The sequence below is a fragment of the Squalius cephalus genome (assembly GCF_949319135.1).
Source record: "Squalius cephalus genome assembly, chromosome: 11".
Classification (NCBI taxonomy): Eukaryota; Metazoa; Chordata; class Actinopteri; order Cypriniformes; family Leuciscidae; genus Squalius; species Squalius cephalus.
This window is the reverse complement of record NC_137132.1, coordinates 14,986,526-15,009,973: the sequence shown is the minus strand read 5'-3', so window position 1 is coordinate 15,009,973 and position 23,448 is coordinate 14,986,526. Positions and strand designations below refer to the sequence as shown.

General features: G+C 38.3%; 1 protein-coding gene across 8 annotated transcripts; it reads left to right on the top strand.

Annotated features, from left to right (window-relative positions):
• Nucleotides 1-680: 680 nt before the first annotated feature.
• On the top strand, nt 681-23,282 carry usp2a (ubiquitin specific peptidase 2a). 8 transcript variants are annotated; one of them, XM_079884981.1, is made up of 14 exons: nt 681-919; nt 2,933-3,012; nt 6,417-7,104; nt 14,678-14,728; nt 15,841-15,964; nt 16,074-16,185; nt 16,541-16,651; nt 16,743-16,807; nt 16,983-17,086; nt 17,188-17,265; nt 17,353-17,431; nt 17,631-17,738; nt 18,786-18,906; nt 21,482-23,282. In XM_079884981.1, exons 3-14 carry the CDS (start codon nt 6,463-6,465, stop codon nt 21,555-21,557), a joined length of 1,671 nt encoding a protein of 556 aa, XP_079741107.1. In that variant the 5' UTR covers nt 681-919; nt 2,933-3,012; nt 6,417-6,462; the 3' UTR covers nt 21,558-23,282. The 8 variants fall into 8 exon arrangements, with proteins under 8 accessions (XP_079741107.1, XP_079741104.1, XP_079741106.1 ...); XM_079884978.1 differs by having other exon boundaries at nt 17,185-17,265; XM_079884980.1 differs by lacking the exon at nt 681-919 and adding an exon at nt 2,445-2,543.
• Nucleotides 23,283-23,448: the final 166 nt, after the last annotated feature.

The following is a 23,448-nucleotide window of genomic DNA, read 5'->3' as shown; positions in this document are numbered from 1 at the left end:
ACAGGAAACCAGACTTTATTCGCCCCAATGGGAAGCATATTCACACTATCTGAATTGTTTCCTGCCCCCTATAAAGTGGATTATGTGTCATTCACCATGTAGAAAATTGTAAATGATCGTGTGAACAAATGACTGATTTCAGCTGCAGCTTCAGCATCTATTTATAATGTAGGGGGCTGGATGCTTCAGATTCTAGAGAGCATTTGATTGAACAGAAAATCTGAGAAGCTGAAGTGCTGAGTGATGAAGTACAGATTGATCCATATTGGTGGAAGTGAGAGACTAAGTTTTCAATGCTTATATCTTCTAAATGCGAAGTTTGTCATTGTTTTGGAGCACACTAGCTTATAGATAACAGTAAGGCTAACATACTTAAACTAAAAGCCAAAAAACTTCAATTTTGGTTTCATGGGGACTTTATTAGTCTATATAATCTGTGCATATCATTCCTTCATACATTCAAGTCATACAGGTTTAGAACAACATGAGGGTGAGTAAATTATGACATTTTTGTTTTTGTTTGAACTACCTTTAAATTGGACCAAGCACTGCTACCATTGACTACTACCACCACTACTAATCTCAAAGTGTTTATTCCCTTCGCCATGGTGACCGTGTGGGCGGTGGCATTGAGTTGACGTTCGAGAGCAGGACCCACCAATCAGCTGAAGGAAAAGCTCGCCGACGTCACCGTTAAAGTGAGAGACCGTTTTTGACTAGAAGTCAAGAGCTTGTAATATTACAAGGACAGAAACAACTAAAATGTCTCAGTTATTGTTTGTACTGACTTGAAGAGCATCGGTGAACTATCGTGTATCGGTTGGAAGAGTTCAAAGTGGCTTGCGTGGAGGGCTCACTTACGGTGGGCTTTCCCTTGATGGAGCGGGTAGGGGAGAGGAGAATGGTCTCGCTCACTCCGGTGAGTAATGCATGAATGCTCGCACTGCACATTCTTGCTTTGCCGACCGTTCCCACTAATTTACTCTCACGATTTGGAAGCTTCCAGACGTTTCACTAATTACATAACATCGGCCGGCGAGTTGTGCTGTGTAAAAATGAATGAAATGACACTGTTCTGCACTGGTAAATCGCGAGTTAGGTCTTTATTTCTCCAGACCCAGTCCCGCAGATTTAACGTATTCTTTAATGTATTCATATGTATGCAAAGTATATATATTTTTGGCTTGTAAATGTGATGAACGTTAAGTACTGTGTAATTGTATGTCAGTCGGGTGCATTCTCTCTCTTCTTTTTAAGCAAATATAAATATACACTTGACATTTATTCCAAGTGCTTCTTTATCGAGTACTTGGCGAAGTTTCGTGATGTAACGCTGCACACTGCAGCCATCAGCGCGCACTCAATCACGTGACACGCTGCTCTAGTACGAGAGATGGGCAGTAACTCGGTGTTTCCTCAAACCTTGATTTTCCTTTATTTGTCTGCTTCTAGTTGAATTTGTTTATAAATCTAAAACTTATTAATAAACTGTGTAAATTAGTGTCATCATTAGTTACAACTTACCTACCACACAACCAGGAGTAGTATATTATAAAAAAAATTCTGTGAATTTATTTTACTTCTTCAAAATCTTGCTGTTTTTTTTTTTTTTTTTTGTAAACGTAGGACTGAACAAAGATTAAATATAAAAGGGATAGTAAATATGATGACATTTGCCACAATTATGAGATTATTTATAAAATAAATCCTTAATATTTTTCACCCAGATAAATACGGAGGTTAAACTGATGGTGTTCAAACCTATGTTTGTTTCAATAGTGTTACAGTAAGTCATGGGTGTGTACTTTTGGTTACAATCTCCTATAATTACTGAACAATTAAACTCTTCCATCATTACTTAGCCTAACTCTTACGCTCCCATATTTATCCTGACTGGATTATCTTGACCTTTGTAATGCAGGTATACTCCTTTTAGTACTTGTGTTACTCTATTATTGAGGTATTAAGCCCAGTTAAACAAGCCATAGACATCAAAAACTCAAGATGTCATTTTAGCCTACCGGTTTCTCAGTGCTGTACCAAATTTAATTATCAAGATCATTTAAGATGTAGCATTTAAAATGTAATGTAACTATATAAATACAATATAAAAATAAAATACATATATGAATAAACTAAATAATTTCACTATTTTATATAAAATGTTGTTTAATTATTTTTATATAGATATCAACATTTAATTATATACTTATAAACATGTACAAAAAAATAACTATTAACAAAATTATTTAAAATGATTTATTATGTTTATATAAATGAATTTTAACTATATGTAATTATTATAATAATATTGTAAAACCAGTCTTGCCCATGAAAAGTCTTAATGCGATTCCTCCAAGTACAAATTGGAATGCAGGAGTGTTGAATGACCCACGGAGGTCATAGGCAATCGCTATATTTACCAGCTCAGTAATATGATCTCTAGCATTCTGGATCACTGTGCTCATGCAATCCGTCCCTGGTCCTCTCACTCTGGGGCTACAGCCTTTAAAGCAACACACTGTCAATGGAAAATGCTACCGGTGAGCCTCTTCTCCACTATACTCGCTCTTTTCTTTAACTTTAAGCTGTTTTGACTGGTATCCAATGCTATGAGGTCTGCGGGGGAGAGCTCATGACATTCTCAAGTCATCATTTATTATGTTCTCTATTGTTAGCCGTAACCAGAATCTGAATTGTAATGGAAATCTGGCATTTTAAACTGATGGCTGAAAATACTGAATATTAGTTCACTTAGTTTTAAAAGATGGTTTATTTACCTAGGAAAGCTTTTATATTTCTTGTGTCTCATAGGCTTTATTTAGGCCTATTTCATTCATATTTGTCTAGTGCTATTTCATTAATATGTTGTCTTGGCCAAATATTTCTAAACTCTTCTCTGTATTATAATATTTTTTTTTGTCTCTTTTAGGTTTGAGCAGTGAATAATGGAATAATGAACAGCCACCTCTGTTTTTCCGTCCGCTAGAACCGAGAACGGCTCTACTTACAGTAGGTACCCCTGAACCTAACACCCACCTGCTAGCGGAGCGCACTCTGCACACATGATACCAAAAGAGAGCCGTGGCACTTAAAAACAACATTCAGGGTTGCAGTTTGTCTCTGGAGATTTTTAGGATGTGTTAATCCAATCCTAGTTATTGGGTTCATCCTTTGAAATTGAAAAACACCAAAGCTGTTTTGTATGTCTGCACACTTGATTTGCAGTTTTAGTTGTACACGTTAATCCCCATGTCGTCAATTTCATCATCTCCTTTTCATTGACAGTGGCCCTAATGTTAGTCTGTTCCAAAATCGGTGTTCCACGTTCTTAATTCAGGTTGTCTACGCTTACTGTAAATGATTTAAAAACTTAAAATGATTTGTTTAAATTTGTAGTCTAATCTTTCCAGAATGAATAAGCTTTAAAAACCCATGCTGGTCCTGTACACATTTGATTTGCGTAAAGGTCCTGTTTTATGACTGGATAGCTGCAGATATAAAAGGTAGATTTTGAGTTTGGTTTGGCAGACTGAGGATTGTTGAGAGGCGAGTCTTGCCAGATTGCGTTTGGTCAAGTGGTGGGGGTGGGTTGGGGCGATGAGGGCTGAGGCGTCAGTTTGGTCTTATCTGCTCACATTTCAGGGTAAATATAGCTGTACCCTAGACTTTGCCTCAAGTCTTTATCATATTGTTTATGTTGCTAACAAAAACACCTGCACGAGTTTCTAAATTACGGAAGTATGAATGATATTATGTCACAATTAATAGAAATAAAGTCACAGTTACCTTTTTATTTTTTTACTCTGAGGTAGAAACTGGCTTTCATTGCTTTCCAATTGTGGAAGAGCTAAAAGTAGGTAATCTGACGTGTTTAATGTGAATGTTAAGGAGCAGTGGTGTTGTGCATGTAATGACAGCACATCTATCAGCGTGGATGCAAGTGTGGATGTCTGTCAGGCATCACAGGCTGAAAATTCCCCACCTGTCACATGTTCCCAGTCAGAGACACTCCCACAGCTTAGACACTGACCACTGACTAAACCCCCATTTCACAGTGGACTTGACTTCCTTCATGCTGAACCAGTGGGAAATGTTAGTATTGTAATACTACCAAAAAATATATAATTTTTTTGGTATTCTACTAAAAAGATTGTTTAATTCTTTTTAGAATGTTTCTTTATTATGAAAATGGATTTATTTGTAATTCATTTTTCATTGCAAATATTTCTCACAGAAGATGCAACAGAGCCTGCTTCTATGAATTAGCTAAATACAGTAGCTGAAGCGTATTTATATTTATTGAGTGACACAATATTGTTGAAAAGTTTTGTGGTCATTAAGATTTTTTCCAAGAAATGAAAACTTTTATTCAGCAATGATGCATTAAACTGGTCAAAAGTGGCAGTAAAGACTTATATTCAGGAAGAAAAATAATTGATTTCAAATAAATGCTGTTATTTTGAACTTTCTGTTTCGTGAAACCTGTGAAGAAGATGCCTATGGATTAAACTTTTTTTCTGTTGTTTTGTAATGAACACACAAACTAAAGATCTTCTACTGTCTCTTTTTAGACTCATTTTTGTGGTATTACAGCAGTTTGAATATAAAGGAGGTTCCTCAATATTATTTTGTAGGGTTCTTGTGGCTATTGTTATTGTAGGCAAAGAAAGGGAACACAATGTGAAAGCAGCGGAAAACTGTCTTAAGTTCCCGTCTGGTAAAAGCATGTTAGCGTCGGTATGCCATGTGCTTTGGACTGCTTCCAGTGTGCTGCCTACCCCAGATCTACGTGTTGAATTATTGATGCATCTGTGAACGCTGTACTCAGAGAGAGAGAGAGAGTGCTCAGAGAGACAGATTAAAGAAATAAGAGCCATCTCACTGAACCCAACACGGATCAACAACACCAGATACTTTTATTTATTCAGACGCTGCACTGCCTTGTGAACAAGAGCCCGTCTCTCCACAAGAACAAACTGTGCCACCTTAAAGGGATATTTCACCCAAGATCGAAAATTCTGTCATCATTTACTCACCCTATTGTTGTTCCAAGCCTGTATGAATTTCTGTCTTCTGCTGAACACAAAAGAAGATATTTTGAAGAATGTCTGTAACTTCCATAGTACTTTAGTACTGTGGAAGTCAATGGAGCCTATTAACTGTACTTTCTACCCTTCAGAAGAAAGAAATTCATACAGGTTTGGAGCAACTTGAGGGTGAGTAAATTATGACAGAATTTTCATTTTTGGGTGAACTATCCCTTTAACACACATGGGAGCTCTCGTTTCATTCAAACAGCGGGGTCTTCAGTGCTTCACTCGGGCTGTAGCCAGGGCTCTATGAAAACAATGGCACTCATTTTGTTCCGCAGCTTCATTCAGGGTCCTGTGCTAGCAGCGAAGCCCCGTAGGTTGTGTAATACGTACCCCTCGCAGTGTGTGCTGTGTTTAGACAAGAGTCACATGCTGCTATTCATCGAATACGTTTTCAGGATCAAGCGCACAGAACACAAGAGACCTCAGGGCATGACACATAGTCATTCAAAATTCATAACAGGTCGTGTTTATATCCTACCATTTCTGACTAAAATTGCCCAACTGAAGAGAGACGCTCTTCTCCTAAGGCTGAAGTACACACGTAATGAAACTGCCACTGAAAGTGAGTTCAAAGGGATTTCGAAGAATTTGTTCTAATACAACTTGTTGTATACGCTAAAATGATTGTTTCGTCAGTAAGTGTAGATGTCAGATGGTGCCACTTCGACAAGTGTTTGAACTTCTTTTACTTTCACATAGAATACACATAAAAATAACTATATTTACACATAGCAGATATGAATGCACAATATATTTGTGCCATTTTGGGTCGATTAGATGAGTTTTTTTTATCATATCGGCTGGTATTGGATATTAAATTGTGCGTGCTAATAATTTCCCCTATTTTTACATTAAGATTATCTTTGCTGTCTAATCTAACGCTCATACAGTATATTATAATGTTGTGATGTCCAAATTCAAAACAATTTAAAACAATTGATTTTAGCTTTTAGTGTATTTACGTGTTTATTAGATGAAGGCAGATCTGAATGTGAGCTTGCAGTCGATTTAAGAAAGGGGAAGTGTTTAAGCAAACTTAATGATTGGAGAAGTCCAGCATACGTCACCAGAGAGAAGTCTGTCATTTCACCACAAGATCGAGTTATGACATTTTGATTAAAAATTACAAAGTCCAAAAAAAAAGAAGAAACGTATGCATGGATGATTCGTTCACAATAAGATAACATACATTTAGAAGATCGGTAGGGTGAACTTTTTTAATTCAAGCTGAATTTAACATGAAAATAATGTGTATTGGCCAGAGTTTTGCTGAAAAAAACACACATTTTCTTATTCCACTTCTCTTTTTGTTCACAGATTCCATGCGGCCTGAAATCGCTTCACCTCCGGCTGAGCTTCCAGCATGTCTCGTGTCTCCTCTACGGCGAAGCGCTATGGCGGCTCTTCTTATACCAATCACTACAGCTCATATGGCTCCTCCTTGACCCCGTCTCTGGGCTCCTACGAGAGGGATAAGCTGCCCTACAAGAGTTCCTCCTCAGGCTACTCCTCCAGCTACCTGAGCTCAAGCGCCAGCCGCTCCCGCAACTACAGCTCATCGTCCGAGCTGGACCGGGGTCGGCCTATCCCTCGCACAGATTTGCTGGCCGGCCGGCGCAGTGAGAGCCTGAGCCGCACGCCGGCAAAGGGCTATGGCTCAGGCCTCAATGGGGGCTCAGGATACAGCAGCTACAGCTACTCTCCGGCCTCCACCAGCTACCTCTCCACCTCACCCGTGTCCTCCAGCATCTCTCTCAGTCGCAGGAAGTCGGTGAGTCAGAGCGATTTGACGCACGATCTGTCAGCTCTGGGCCTCAGCGAGACCTCCAGCAGCAGTGGCCTGAAGCAGTCCTACCGGAGCCGAGGCTCTGACGCATCTGACTCCTACAGCAGCGCACGCTCCAGCTACGGCCTCTCGCGGAGCTCCACGCAGGACGCTCTTGGCAGCAGCGGCCTGAAGAGCAGCAGCTATCGCAGCTATCGCTCCACGTCACCAGTCAGAGAGGTAAGAGCATGCTACAAAATTCTTGGTAAAACTGTTTTTTTATTATTATTTTTTTATATTTCCATATCATGCTTATGTTAGGCTTGCGTTTTTCAAGTCAAGTGTTACACAAGAGCCCTTTCTCTCAGAGAGTTTGTGCTGAAAGGCTTCAAAACTAAGGAATGTGTAGCATTCAGCTGCGTTTCAAGTGTCTCTTGTGATATAAGTGAAAACATCTTAGCAAGCTGCAGATAAAATGATTGATGTGGTCACATATATTTGGAATGTGTATTTAGTGTGTTTACTGTGATTTGGCCCAAATTGTTAAAGTGAAAGGGAATGTGAAGGACAAGTATGATATCCCATACTTGGAATTTGTCCTCTGCATTTAACCTATCAAAGTTAGTGCACACACATTACGAGTGGCGAGTAGTGAACACACACACTGCAAAGCATGGACTCGCACACACCCGAGGCATTTCCTGCTGGTATTAAGACTCGAACCCGCAACCTTCGGGTTACCAGTCTGACTCTCTAACCATTGGGCCACAACACATTACAGGGCATGTTATTCTGAACATAACCTATGCTGCTTTATACAACCCTGCTGGATTAATAGAGCTTCTAAAGATTAATTGAATTGTCTGCTTACTTTATGCCGTGCTAAATAAGGCGCTTTGGAATACTGTCTGTTTTGTGGCTATTCTTTTAAATGAATTGCTGTTTATGTCATTCATTTAGCTACTTCTCAACAAGGGAGTCCAGGCTAAATGAGGAGTGCTGAGCAGTAATGTCTATCTGACTGGGAATTATTAGTCTAGACTACATTAGTTTACACATGAGCGTTTCAGAAAGGAATCAGCTCAACAAGTGCAAGTCTGAACGCTTTTGTCAACTCGATTTAATTAGCGCACTAATGCTTCAGATATCCTGGCCATTTATGCCTTATTACTCCAGGCTATTGTGGACTAGGCCTAATGCAAGAATTGGAGGATATGCTCTGATACTTTCAGTGCTTCCCTAAAGCGTTCAAGACAGCCAGACTATCACCAAGCAGACCGTTAATTATTACTGTTGTAAAGGAGGAAAATATTTGGTTTGACTTTGTGCTATTTTTGAATGGTAGGATATAGGATGAAAAGGCTTTAGATTTAAGTGGTGCATTCTCAGTGTTGCCACAAGAGGTGCTATAAGGAGCATTAGTGTAAACTGTCTTCTTTTATGGTCAGTGTTATTCTTGCAGATCTTGGAAAATACTGAATTTTAACAGTTGGCTGAGAAATTAAGTGTACCTCCACCCTGGTCCATAAATCTATCTGTCTGTAAGGTACAAAAAACCTTTAGACTTTTTAAACTTTTTTTTAACCTTCTTGATAAAAAAAACAAAAAAAAACACTTATTATGGTTAGATGAATTTGAGCTTCAGCTGATTTTGCCTACTTAAATTTTAATTTTAATTTCAATCCTAGTTCCTGTTTGCCACTTCAGTTCAAATTCAAAACTCTTATTTAAATTTTTGAATATACTATAAAAATAAAAAGACATTCTTCATTCAATTCTGAATAATGCACAATCCTGAACTACTGACATGGTTAAAGTTTGTAAAGCTGTTAAAGTATTGTTTATTTAAGTTTATTATTATTGTAGTAGTGGCACAGACATCTGAAGGTAATTGTATAATCAGCCTCTTGAGTACTGACGTTTGTAACCACCACAGTAATGCAAGAACACACGATAGGCATACAGGATTGCACACTTGTCGGTGTATTTATCCTGGTTTATTCAAAGTATTTTTACTGACCAAATCAGTTTTATCAGTGTGAGGAAGAACACAGGCTGCAGCGGGTTTACGATTGGCCCCGTCTCCATCATTAATCTTATCTTCTGGTCTCCCAGCCGATGGTAGGTTAGTGTTACTGAGAGTCTTTGCATGGCTGGGCCAGCATTAACACAGTTCTCCCCACCACAATCTGACTCCTTACATTCAGCGTTTTTATTAATGATGCCAGTTGTTCACAAACAGAGACACTTTTACTTCTTAAACTCAGGAGTAAACAATTCCTGTCACGTTTTCTACTACTTATTCATTGTGCCAAGATGTTTTATATAACAGGTTTGTTAGTATGTAGGCTGATCCACAACAATAAGTAACCTATTTTTTAAGCTTATTGTGTCCTGAAAACTTTTCACATCTGGTTTGAGGTTTACTCACTGCAGAGTTGAATTTCACTCGCTCAATTTTAATCACCACATGTCCTCTTTTATCATGAGAATCCGAAATGTGTGCTGCTGTTTTATAACGGGTCACCTGCTATTTTTAAGGGTCTTCACACATTTCAGCAGTTTGTATTAAATTAAACTTTAGTGGTGCCCTGATGCACATCAAGTATTTGGGCTGAAAGCCAAGATGTAACTCTGGCACTCATTCAAAGTGTCCAATTACACATTTCAAGAAATGCATTAATCCATCCGGTTGCCTTTACCTTTTCACCCTTATGGTGTTCTGTAGCTTGTCGAGGAAATGTTGTCTTCGCTGTTTTTTGTGTACATACACTTTAGTCATAAGACTGGAAGGGACAGAGTGATCCTTCTCCCTCTCTGAAATGGCACTTCAGTAGCAAATCACCAAACTTCCTGTTTCTATATAAACAGATTAACACGCTCAGCATTCTGTGGGTTTCTTTACTATTAAATCCGCTTCGGTGAAATATGGCATGATTAAGACAGATAAAGATGCATTTTTGCGTAGTAAAAAATGGATTCACTAAACGACATAGCACTAAACTAAATGCAAAGTAAGATTTTATGTGTCTTCGTGACATGCAACTGCAATATCTTACTAAAAAATGATGAGTTTGTCCAAATGGACTATGAGATGCATGTAGTATGGCCTTCAAAGGTGACCTTGTTCTCATTTAGGTAACTTTCATGCTACATTACGTGCAGTTAAAGTGTTTTTGCCGTATCTAGAACTGGGCTGCAGCTGATGACATTTGACCGACCATCTCTTAAGAGCATAATGGCCTCAGTCTGGTGTTCTCTTTTGGGGTTTAGTGTGTTTCATGCCCTGTTCCAATTTCTCTGCCACTTCTACAAGCAAAGTTTAATGCTTCTCTTTAATACTTTAGTGAGGGCGACCGCTGAGCTGATTTCAGCATGGAGCCAAGCCCAAAAGATTAGACATATTGTCCCACTTTTTGTTGCTCTCGCCATTGTTGGTAGTTCTGTTTTAAATCTGATTATGTGTCCTCAGATTGAGAATGTAGCAAATAACCAGTCTTTTCCCCCCGTCCCCCTATTCTTTAATGTAACTAACTTTAATGTTTGTTACAAAAACAATTTGAAAACCTTGATGAAACGAATGTTTATAAGAATATACATTTTTGAAGTCCTTTTAGCTTTCATTTAAAGGGGGTAATTCAGAGCCCCACCACTAAACTGCGTACTCTGTCTGAGGTGCGATATAGGAATGTTGAAACTGATTTAGTGTGTTCCGTTTTTAGAGCTGTGAAAGGTTGTTTGAAAGTGGTCCTTTTAAAATGAGTAATGCGTCTTTGACGGCCACATGATTATTGTAAATCTCTGTCAAGTGTGGCGTGTTTAACCCGCTGCCCTCGGTGACGTCGGATTCGCGCATCAAGCTCGTGCCCTGAGCTCGTGTGGGCGGGACTGGGCACTAGTGAAAAGAGATGGACCCGCGCGCTGTCTCCAGCCTGCAATCTGACAACTTTAACTCGAACTCGTCTTCTTTGACACATGAAGGAATTGTTCTTTGCATTCGGGAACAACTTTCTTTGTTATGTTTTTTTTGTATTGTGAAAAGCGCGATGCGTTTTATTCGTCCCCATTGCTGCCTCGCGCCGCTGTAGAGGTCGTTTCCTGATCAAGTTTCTTACCTGAAGGACCGTTCTTGATTGGAAAAGGACACTGGAATATTTGATGCTAGAAAGTCAATAGTGGCGATTTCTTAAAATCGGTGTTTATACACCACAGAAGGATTTTATTGATTATGTCCAGGATGCGACATTCATATACAGTTACAGTACCAGAGGAGCCTCCCGCGACTGCGTTCCCACTTCTAAAACAGGACATGCGGAGGAAAAACTCTACTATGTCCGGCTCCATGCTGGTCTCTACATTCGTTGGGCTTCTGATTAATCATGCCAAGGTATGAATACACGCTTCTTAGGCGTATTACGGCAAGCAGTTTTAACATTTATTCCTTTAAACTCACTAGTATCTATTTTTGTGCTACTAGCATTTATTTTTAGGCCCATTTATTATTTTCACTGCTACTTGTTCATAACATACCAGTAACAATTCTGTTGTTACCGGTAACTAATAGCATATTTTTTTGTCATTGAATACTTTCTAACTTTCTTACTAGCATGTATTGTAATTGTTGCTGGTACAGTGGTACGTGTTCCATATTGACTATCTATTCATTAGGTACCAGTGCTTATTTTAGTTGCAGGTAGCAAACATACTAGTCCACTTAATTGGTATTTGTAAAACGGAAATAGACCATTTGATAAGTGAATTGTTGATATCTGAACCACAGGTAGTAGGTGAACAAATTCAAGTGACTAATTGAAAGATATAGTCATTACTGGAATAAGTACTAGTGTCTAACTAGTGAAAAAGTAGTACTCATCAGATTGCTAGCAATAAACGTATGCATTAGTTACATAAAAATAGATGCTAGTTAATTTCAAGGGATAAATGTTAAAGCATGAATGGGGCTTATTGAGGCCCATTGAATAAGCCTTAAAAAGTAGTTCATGGTGTGATGTCATTAATATTGCACTTGCCACCATCAGTAAGCTCTAAGTCATTCTAAGGGATCAGTATTGTGACAGGTCACTGCTTATATAATAGTACATTAAACTTGGATTTCTTGGAAAATTGATAAATCAGTCTTATTGATCCTATAATTTTTTTTTTTAAGTTTCAATTAGCTTGCCTTACTGAGTGTAACAAAGTGCACACCATTATTTCTTTGAAGTGAAGCAAAGCAGCACAATGCAAATCAGCAGCAGCCTGCATGCATCTGATGTACAGTATGACGCATGAGGCAGTTCAGAATGGCCGTTCATTGTTACGTAAGGAGCAGAAATCCCATTAGAGCTCACTCCTGTATCCGGCAGCGCTCTCAGTTCCACCCCATGCCACTGAGGTCAGTACCGGCCTGGCGTACCGGCTTTGCCGCTGAGCCTCCATTATCTGCCATGCGATTAGTTTCAGCCTCATGGAATGCACTTTAATTTTCATCAGGACACTTATATATTAAAGGACCCATATATTTAGTGCCTAAATGTTACATAATAGAGCGTCTTTTAATTTTTTTTTTCATACACCTGCAATGATTGGACTGACTATTTGTAAAGCCTTATTAAACAGGCACAATAAAACAAACATGATTCTGTATGATCATGATATGAGAAACATGATTGTACACATGATTATCTCCATGCACCTTTTGTGAGTCACTTTCCCTGGTCACCCCTTTTTGACCTGGCAGTGTGACATGCATTTATGTGATTGTGAAGGACATGGACTACCAGCGGTGCATTTATCTTATTTATAACAGGATCGTCTAGATGGAGTGTTTTGTACCAGTATAACACCTAGACACAGCGTCAGGACATGGGACAGAACCCAGTGCTCCCATTCATATTACACACACTTGTTAAAGTCATGCAGATTCTGTCCTCTACTGTGGTGAACTCGGAGTTAATAGAAAAAAAAAAGTGTTTCAAGGAAAACCTCAGCCAACACACAGCTGTGAGATATGTGGAATTCTTAGGCTGGGAGTGTAGGACAGGAGACAAAGTTGACATAAAACAGAGACGGTGTAAACTCTAAACAGTACCTGGCGGGTTCATCTTTAAACCATCTTTAAACCAGAGCACTTCAACTAAAATTGATGTGGGTCAATTTATGCTGATGACTGAAGGCCGTCAGTCTGGACGTTTTATCTGGGCTTTTGCTCCACATTTTCCTTTCACAGTGAGCTGTTATAAAAGCAGGATTAGTCTTCCCTCACCTCTTTAACGGGGAGTACGGTGAACAGAACACCGTGACCCACTTCCACAGTCTCCGGCCACCAGAGAAATAGAGAAAAAAAGTGTTATAGAGGAGGATTTGACATCTAAAATCACTCTGTATCAACAACATAGAAGGCAGAACCCAATATCAAGTAATTATATTATGTTCTAATGCTTCATTAGACGTGGAAATAATAAAACGGTGTTAAAACTATTAAACTAATTCAAACTAATGCATTGAATTTCCTCACCCAAAGTTTACAGCTTTGCCTTGCTGGAGCAATTTCAGTTTGGACTTGACTCTCATATCATTTGGGCAGGTGTTCTTTTAACAGGTTCCTCCAGGGTTTTTCTCCAGGGCACTTTTCACACTGCGACCAAGTGTTATAAACTTATCAGAAGGTTATTAGCTGTATGACTATATTGAGAAACAACCACAAGCTCTTTGGCAACAACAGCAGCATCGCAAATGATGTCTGCTTCACAGTGAATCACAACGGCCTAAAATAGACCTACTTTGTACAAATGTTCTCTGGACAAGCCATAAGACATGTATTCCCCATTTGACGTCTTAATTTTATTATAGTATAAGGTTGAATGTTGATATTTGGATGTCCAATTTTTCATGTGGACTTGTGGACATGTGGTTTAGTGCATGTAAAACTCCTATGAGAAGATGGGGCTATCAGAGATGGCTGCCGGGATGAGTGTTGCCGTGACGATGACAAGTCAGCCAATGAGCGGACAACCATGTGAAAGGATGCTATTTTTGGCAGTGCTGATATTACTCAGCAGAGTAGGACAAACTGGGCTGGTGAGCCCATTTCTGTGAAATATGTGTTCAACAAGAATTTTCCATGGAAGAGTGGATTAAGATAATACCCAGTTAATGAGTTTGTTAAACATTACTGGTGTGATATTTAACTGTTTGTTCCCCAAATATTGACTGCAGTGCCAGGACAAATGTGGTCAGTGTGAACGTCCTGGCCAGCACCGAGTAAGTTCGTCACAGTTCCAGCACAGGGCAGATCATGTTCCCCCTCCCGTGCATTGGCACGACAGAAAACAACATAGTGTCAAATTACTTGCCAGTCGGCTTCAGCACTCTAGCACCTCTACCAAAACACAGATTATATGGAAACATGGATCTCCATTTCCTGAAACAAATGAGAAACTTGACTTAAGGTGCAGACATATTCAACGTTGCTTGGCAGAATCTCGAAATCCAGTCATTTTAATAGGAATCGACATGATTAGGAGTTTTGCATAAAGGGCGAAAGATTTCTCCACGCAGATTTCACTCATATTTAAGTTGGTCAGGCGAATTCGCAACGTTGACCAAAATTTGTTTTTGAAAGTGACTTCTGTGCAGTGCTTAGTGCATCACTTCACTAGTGACAAAAGACAATAGACTTTTTGCAAAATTTTGACTCATTTGAAAGAGAGAATAATGTTTCAGTGCATTTTACAGCTTACTTGAAATGTGTAACTGCTGACATCTTGCCTTTAACCTGTGCTAATGTTCCCCCTCTCTCTCTGTTTTTCAGAACTCAAAGAGTGCCCAGGGCCTGGTGGGGCTTCGTAATCTGGGAAATACGGTAAGTGTTTTTTAATGGGATGTATTGGCTGTTCTTAAAGGTAAAGTGTGTAATTGGATTCTCTGGGACTTTTTTGTCAACTTTTGTCTCAACCACTGGTGTGTCGTTTGAGCTGGGCTACCTGTTTGTCCAACAGTGGGAGACGTGTTGAAGCTCCTTGTGATGCACAAATGGCACGCTTAACCTTGAGAATGTGATAACTGTAATTCCCATGTTCACACACACCAGCAAATCAATTCAAATTCATTCCAAAAATCTCCATTAAAGAGTATAAGACAGTGGTTCTCAACTCCAGTCCTCGGGACCCGTTGCTCTGCACATTTTGTATGTCTCTCTTATCTGACACACTCAGTTCAGTTCATGGAGTCTCTCTTAACGAGCTGATGATCTGATTCAGGTGTGTTAAATAAGGGAGACATACAAAATGTGCAGAGCAATGGGTCCTGAGGACTGGAGTTGAGAACCACTGGTATAAGGTCTTCAGTGTTTTCCCATGTCCTCATTTAGACTTGTGTTTTTGTCATATAGTATATATAGGCCGCATACAACACATCAAACATGCTAGAAATAGATAAAAACTGTGAAATCTGGTTGACACAACTAAGTGGCAAGAAGCAGAGATGTTTTCATATCGCTTTTACATTCCTCTGTCTATTTCCATTTGGCGAGATTATTTTTCATGATGTCTCTTCGCTCTTGCACTCACTAAACTTGCTTTTGCCAAGCAACAGTATGTGTACAGTCCAAAAATAAACCCTTACACATTGCAGTCAAGTCTGCTGCTTCTATGAAACTCTAGACTTATGTCACTTGTTTTGTAGCTATTTTCTGCCTAGTGAACATGTACACAGAGTCTTTTTTGTAGATTTTTGTAAATATTTGTATGCATTTAAATATATATAATGAATTGTCAATTGTCAAAAAACTAAGTTTATAAAAAAAAAGTTTGATCATGCCTAATGTCTATTTAGTGCTTAATTTGAGTTTAAAAAAAAAAAAAAAAAAAATTTATATTTGATTACATAATCAGCATGTCATGTAATTCATTAAATCAGTTATCAGCTTAATATAAATATTTTTTTCCTCCTTTGTCTCTTTCTTTCCCTCGCTAGTGTTTTATGAACTCCATCCTCCAGTGTCTTAGCAACACACAAAGCCTGCGAGACTATTGTCTTCACAACTCCCACCGTCGAGACCTCAACAACAACAGCCGCACAAACACTGCTCTCATGGAAGGTGAGTGCGCATCGGCACAACGCGGTTCCTGCCGGTCTTACAGCGGCCAATGCTTTTTTTCTTGTAAACCGCAAACCTTACTGAAAGCCTCTCTTTGTCATGACTACAGAGTTTGCCAAGCTGATCCAGACAATGTGGACTTCTTCAAGCAGTGAAGCCGTCAGCCCCTCTGAATTCAAAACACAGATTCAGAGATTCGCCCCCAGATTTGTGGGCTACAAGTAAGTCTTATCTTACATGTGTCTTTTTCTGCTCAAAGTGGAAGCACAGGGTGGTTTTACACAGACAAGCACCACTCACATTTCATTTGTTTTTATTCAGAAAATGTAAAATACTTTGCTAAATACTATATTAGTTATCTGCCGATTTAATTGATCTGTATCGCTTTTCATATTGTACGTTGTGATTTGGTGGTGCCTACATTCACTTTTTTTTTTTACAAAATAGCATAGAATTTTATTGATTATCAGTAATAATGTAATGTCTTATCAATATAATGTAGTTCAGGTTATTTATGTTTATCAGTAGCTGATTGTGGTTTTGTAAAGTATTGAGATGTTTATGTAATCTTTCCAGTCAACAGGATGCTCAGGAGTTTCTACGTTTCCTGCTAGACGGCCTGCACAATGAAGTGAACAGAGTCACGGTCCGGCCGCGGGGAAACATAGAAGACTTTGATCACTTGTCGTAAGTGTACTCTCTGTATGAGTGTGGGTAGTTCTTGAATGACTTGTTGTGATCACAATTTTGTAATTTATGTCTTGTTATTTTTCTTTAGTGATGAGGAAAAAGGGAAAAAGATGTGGGCTAAGTACTTAGAGAGGGAAGACAGCAAAATTGTAGGTAAGTGTACACTGTATTAATTATGTACTGTAATAGTATATAAATAATAGTGTATATATATATATAGTTTTAGTTAACAAAAACAACACTGCACTATGCACAGATCAAAGAGTTTTGGGTTATCATTGTGCTCCATTACTAAGCACAATTCTGCCGTGTCTCTGTCTGTCCTCAGATTTGTTCGTAGGCCAGCTGAAGAGCTCTTTGACCTGCAGTGAATGTGGCTATTGTTCCACTGTGTTCGATCCCTTCTGGGATCTTTCCTTACCCATCTCCAAGGTCAGTTCATTGAAGTGTACATGCACATTCAGGCTTTATAATGCACACTTTGAAAACTTGGAGAAATGAGTGGGTGTTAATGGAGTTCCTCTGCCTAGAAGGGCTATGGAGAGGTGAGCCTAATGGACTGCATGAGGCTCTTTACTAAAGAAGATGTGCTGGATGGGGACGAGAAGCCGGTAATTAATTTTGTTCATTCCTATCATTTTAATAATGTGGAAATAGATATATAACAAAGCATCTAATTGCTCTATCTTTTCATCCAGACATGTTACAGGTGCAAAGCCAGGAGACGATGCACAAAGAAATTTACAGTTCAGAAGTTTCCTAAAATATTAGTTCTTCGTATCCTTTTCTAATGCAATCTGATCTTAATGTGGTGTCACTGGGATGTCATCGGAGTGTTTGTTGACAGTAAGCACAGATAAGATCGGGACGCCGTGTGTCTGTTCAGGGAATGTGCTGATTGAAGCGTTCTGTGAAAGGTCTCTCTGAGATCAGCAGTGTGGCGAGTCTCTTCTCCTTAACCGCTTCACTTGTTCAGATCTGAAGCGCTTCTCAGAAGCCCGCATCAGAACCAGCAAACTGTCGACTTTTGTCAACTTCCCCATGAAAGACCTGGACCTCAGGGAGTTCGCCTCTGACAGAAGCAGTGAGTGAAGACACTTCTATCCTAGAGTGAATGTGCTGCGGCACTTGGCCACAAGTCTGTTTTCTAAATGCATGTTATAGATGTTATTGTGAACAATTCATCTATTGATATGTTTCATAAAAAATAAAAAAACTGGATCTTCCAGTGAAGTGACATCGCCAACTACTGGCCTGGCATGCAGAATACAGCGCTGTTGTGTAAACGTACCCTAAGTTCGCTTAAACCCAGCCCTTTCCTACATTCAGATCCACCTCCATACAATCAACAATCTTTTCTGATAATCCATTTTACGTGGATGTATGTCACAATACAAAAGAAAAGATCTATAAATCTGTTGCCTCTTCAATTTCATAGCAACTTTAAGCATGGAAAATTACTTCACAGTCCACAATGTGATATATCCATTGCAGTAGTAAAATTTTAGTACTTATCTTTTAAATAAATAATGAGTTATACAGTATGAATAGTAATAAAATTCAAAATATTGAAATATATATTGTGTCAATATGTAACTTTTAGATCCATTATTGGCATACACAGGGTTCCCACGGGTCTTTAAATAGTCTTAAAATGTCTCAAATTCAGTTTGGTGGAATTTAAGGTCATTAAAAGTCTTAAATATTTTAAATGGTATATCAGATTTCTTAAATATAATTTTAGGAGGTCTTAAATACTCGAATACTTCAAAAGAGTCATTTTATTAAATTAATGTGAAAATTTCCAAATGTGAGGTTGTTTTATGTTCTACAGGCTCATGGTTTCAGTCGAGGAATATCGCACATTTATGCCAAGCGATTTCATTTGATCTACTGTTGATTCATTTTGACAATGTTTACCTTATGGTATTTACATTGTAGTTTGTTGCATATGGTTGAATGAGCAGCAGGAAGTAGTAAAGCACAGACATAGTCCTGGTGTATTTTTGGCTTGTTTATAGTTACTGCAGTATTTATATATTTCTCTAGATATTATTGGTATTTTGGTTCACAATAAACTGTATCTGCCATTTAATTCCACCCTGACTGTCTATTCATCTTCCTGTTCCAGGTAGTGCAGTGTATAACTTGTATGCAGTGTCCAATCACTCAGGCACGACTATGGGAGGCCACTACACAGCGTACTGTTGCAACCCTGAAAACGGGGAATGGTACACATATAACGACTCCAGGTACTTTCTTCACCTTCACCTCCTGCTCTTTCTTATCCTGTTGCATAACTGTGTAGAGTACCAGCTAGATTTCCCAAATGTATATAGCACGCATTAGCTTTCAGAGAAATGATCCTCATGGTTATAGCATGTCAGCAGAGCTCTAGCTTCCATTATTTTCCTGTATCCCGTCCTCCTCCCTCACTCCTGCTCCTTCACCTCCCTCCCACACACTCTTCCTTAAAAGTGACGAATCTCACACGCACGTCTTCTTTCTGTTATATTGGCTAGGCTGAAAAATTGGCTGATATCTTATTTGTAATTTACTAAAATCTATATAATCTAAATCTTATATGTGACCCTGGATCACAAAACCAGTCTTATGTTGCACGGGTATATTTGTGGCAATAGCCAACAAAACATTGTATGGGTCAAAATTATAGATTTTTCTTTTATGCCAAAAATCATTAGGATATTAAGTAAAGATCATGTTCCATGAAGATATTTTGTAAATTGCCCACCTTAAATATATAAAACATTTATTTTTGTGAATGGATGCAGCACTATCGCCAATAGAAATGGACAACTTTAAAGGTGATTTTCTCAATATTTCGATTTTTCTGCACCCTCAGATTCCAGATCTTCAAATAGTTGTATCTTGACCAAATATTGTCCTATCCTAACAAACCATACATCAATGGAAAGATTATGTATTCAGCTTTCAGATGATGTATAAATCTCAATTTTAAAAAATTTACACATAAGACTGGTTTTGTGGTCCAGGGTCACATATAGGACATCATACTCAAAGAGGGGGAAAAAAAGACCAACATTTTATTCAAAGGCCCAAACCGAGCAAAAATAAGCATTTTGGTGCAGTTGCTGATATTTATATGGGCAAAAAGTAGATACAATTCTGATGGCTTGTAATGTAAATCAGTACAACAGACTACTTACATAAAATGCATATAAATACAGTTGTCACTCTATATCTGCCAATAATATGTCTTAGTAAAATTATATTTAAATTAGAGGTGGGCATAGATTAATTTTTTTAATCTAGATTAATCTAGATTAATTTTGAAATTAATCTAGATTAATCTAGATTAAAATGGCTCATTTGAATTCTGCCGAAGGCATTCAGAATATGTGTGCTACCCAAATAATGACTATAAAAGTAAGTCTTTGAGAACGGGTTTCTCAAGCCAGGTGGCGCATTAGACCAGGGGCTCATCTCCTGTTTCCAAAATGCATCACAAACTGCTTGAGAAAGCTGTTCTACTCATAGACTGTAAAAGGTTACTATACTGTACTGTACCGTCCGTAGGCAACATTAGGTAGGCCTATGTTATTATCAACTACTATAGGCTATCAATTAGGGATGGGCGATATGGCCTAAAATCCATATTGTGATATACATTGCAGCCTCTTGCGATAACGATATTAAAATAAAACCATTTCAGAACAGGTTACACAGACCCTGCTAAACAACTGCTAAAAGTTTTTTTCTTTTTTTTTTTTTTTTTTTTTTTTGAAAGGGTGTATGTAGTTTTGAGAACATAGCCTATATTGTGCAAAACTGTAAGTATACAACATAATTTTGCAGATAAATAAAATTTAAGTACACTAGCTGCAGAGACTTAAGTAGGTCTAATGTTTATTATGGCTTGGAGCTTATGAAACCCCAAATTTAAAATTAGAATATTGTCTAACTGATGTCTTACAGTTAAAAAGAAACACAACAACGATTCTTAAAATCGGGCGCTTTTAATAAAAAGAGATTATGTGCTACACCACTCACTAAGATATATTGGGAATAATACGCGCGCGCTGGTATTCAGTGATATGTTTCGTTTTGAATTTGAGGTGGTAGAACGGATTAGTCGTGTGTTAACTTACCGAACTGTTACCCCACACAGTCTACATCGGACGGCTTAAATCCGAACCAAGTCCAAATAAGGGTTGCACCGATCTTTTTCACCAGCTTTCACTTTCAGCCGTGTTTACTTAAGATGACGACGAATATGATGCGTTGCAGCCGGGTGTACCTCGCGGCCGCGGGTAGATTGCGTCATCATAGCTTGTGTAGCTTGAGCCAGCTCCCAACGCTCCCAACCCAACTTGGAGAATAGATTAACGGCGATATTTTTTTTATCGCGCGATAAGAGTCTCGCGTTAACGCAGCGCGTTAACGCCGATAACGGCCCACCACTAATTTAAATGCTTAGCTTTATAATCAAAGCTCTGTAGTTTTTATTGTGTGTGTGTGTGTGTGGGGGGGGGGTTATCCAAAACATAATGGAACAGAATGAGGATTTCAAGATGTACAAATAAACGCTCCTCAAAAGCCTGAGGTATCATATTTGATACTCACATTTTTTTTAACATGATTAAAAAAAAAAAAAAGATGTTTGGATAATCCAATAAACCTAAGTCGCTTCAGCCCAGCAAGTGTTGAAATATTACCAATATAAAAATCAGTGAAGATTTCACAGCAAAAAGGACACGTGTAACAACCTGAAGGTGGACATGTTTAGATTTATACTTTATACTAGTGGATTGTCAACTAAATAAGAGTGTCAATTTCTTCTTCCAGAGTCACGCCAATGTCAACCAGCCAAGTTCGCAGTAGCGACGCCTACGTGTTGTTCTACGAGCGAGCTGGACTCTGAGGACGGACTGTGGACAGAGAAGCCCCTTGGGCTGAAGACACTACACAAATGCTGCTTCCTCTGGCCCATAATGCAGAATGAACATCGCTTTCTGCTGGCCATCGGGAGAAGCGCACACAATGCCCTCTCGCACTCCACCACTGTGTTAAAGAGGTCCTCACGCCTCTGTGTGTTTGTGTGCGAGTGTCCGGGCGGCTCGTCATCAGGCAATAACCCAAGTGGCTCCGACTCAGACGTCTCTCTATGCACTGCAACCAAACTCTCATCCCGATGCGCCTTCCTCTTGATTAAGAACGCCTCAATACAAAAAAAAACCTTTGTTTCACTTGATATTTGTTTTGACATTTTTCTTCATGCTTTTTTAAGTATTTAACCTGGGAGATAAACCGGATTGAGGCGCCCCCTAGTGGGCTGCCGAGGAGTTACAGAAGCGCACTGTTCAGGCCTGTTACGGTACAGTTTGTTCTTTCCATCACCTCTTCCGTTCACCGCCACCCATCATCTTTTCTGTGTATGCTTTGTTCTCTCCTCCACTCTCTCTTTCTTCTCAACTTCCTGAAGGAGTCACGGGAGTTTGTTGTGAAAGTCTGTGGTGGTGAGAGAACGGCGTGTGCCGTGACTTTTATTCAGTGTGGCTGCTACTGATCTTTGAAGTGCTGTGAATGGAAATGAGGACGGGAGGAGAAATGATGCTGACAGTATATGGATCCTTGATCTCATGCCATTTGAACAACATGGAAAGAATGTTTTGCAAAAGAAAATCTGTATATTTTTATAAATGATGCAATATAGAGAATGTACTATATATACAGTGGTGCTGAAAATGACCCATTACTGTTGTCAGTTAATTTAACAGAGGTAAGAGAACAGCATCTATTTATGCTTACAGGTCAGGAAATAATGTGATACGAGTCACACTGTGGCAGTCAAAGTTTAAATATACATATATATATGTATGAATAAATTTGAGAAGAATGAACTGTTACAATCCTCTCATGAGTTTGTGTTTTGTCTTTGCCTTTCGGTTCATTTGACAAGAAGATGTCTTATGAATGAAAAGGGTTTGTGAACTGTTTTATTTGCCATTTTATAACCCTGTCACCAAGATTTGGGACATAAAGTTTAACACCTTAGATTATATATGTATACAGTAGGCTACAGCTCTGGAAAAAAAGAGACTGTCTGGAAAATTAGCAGTTTCTCTGGATTTACCAATTTATATGTATGTGTTAATTAACATTTTGTTTACTACTGACAATATTTCATCCAAATTTTAAGTAAAAATGTTGCAAATTTATCCTAAATTATGCTGTTTCTCAGTAGAGGTTAGCTAGTTTGAGAGCAAATGTTGGTTTTACTGTTAAACATAATTATCAAGATTTTTTTTTCTTGCAATAATTTGTTTGAAAGGATGCAAAAAATAGTCAACATTTCTATATATATGAAAACCACTGTTGTTTTATTAATATTTATAGTTGGATAGTATTTATTAACATTTTGAAATGGCTTTTAGTAATTTTGTGCTTTAGTCATTTTTGGTTGTTTATATTTCTCAGTTTTATTTTATATCTTTTTTTTTTTTTGTATTTTTTTTCCATCTAATATTTATAGTTTATTTTAGCTTTATTTCAATTAACAAAAAATATTTTAGCTTAGATTAACTATAACACTGGTAAAAATGGAATGATTGTCTTCCCTCCATGCTATAAAATCCAAGTAACTTCACTTTCAAATTGTCAATTTTATGAAATGTTCCACTTTTAATTGAATAAATCATGCGGTAACAGTTGTACACAAAATATGGGACACATGCAGCTAATTATAGTTTTTAGTAATGGAAATTTTTTTTAAATATTTTGAACAGATTAAGTCAGAATTATGACACTTGTAA

Coding starts and splice junctions, on each gene's coding strand:
- usp2a (XM_079884978.1), top strand. CDS start 6,463: ATGTCTCGTGTCTCCTCTACGGCGAAGCGCTATGGCGGCTCTTCTTAT. Junction 14,729..15,840: donor TTCGTAATCTGGGAAATACG/GTAAGTGTTTTT, acceptor TTCCCTCGCTAG/TGTTTTATGAACTCCATCCT. Junction 15,965..16,073: donor AAACACTGCTCTCATGGAAG/GTGAGTGCGCAT, acceptor TCATGACTACAG/AGTTTGCCAAGCTGATCCAG.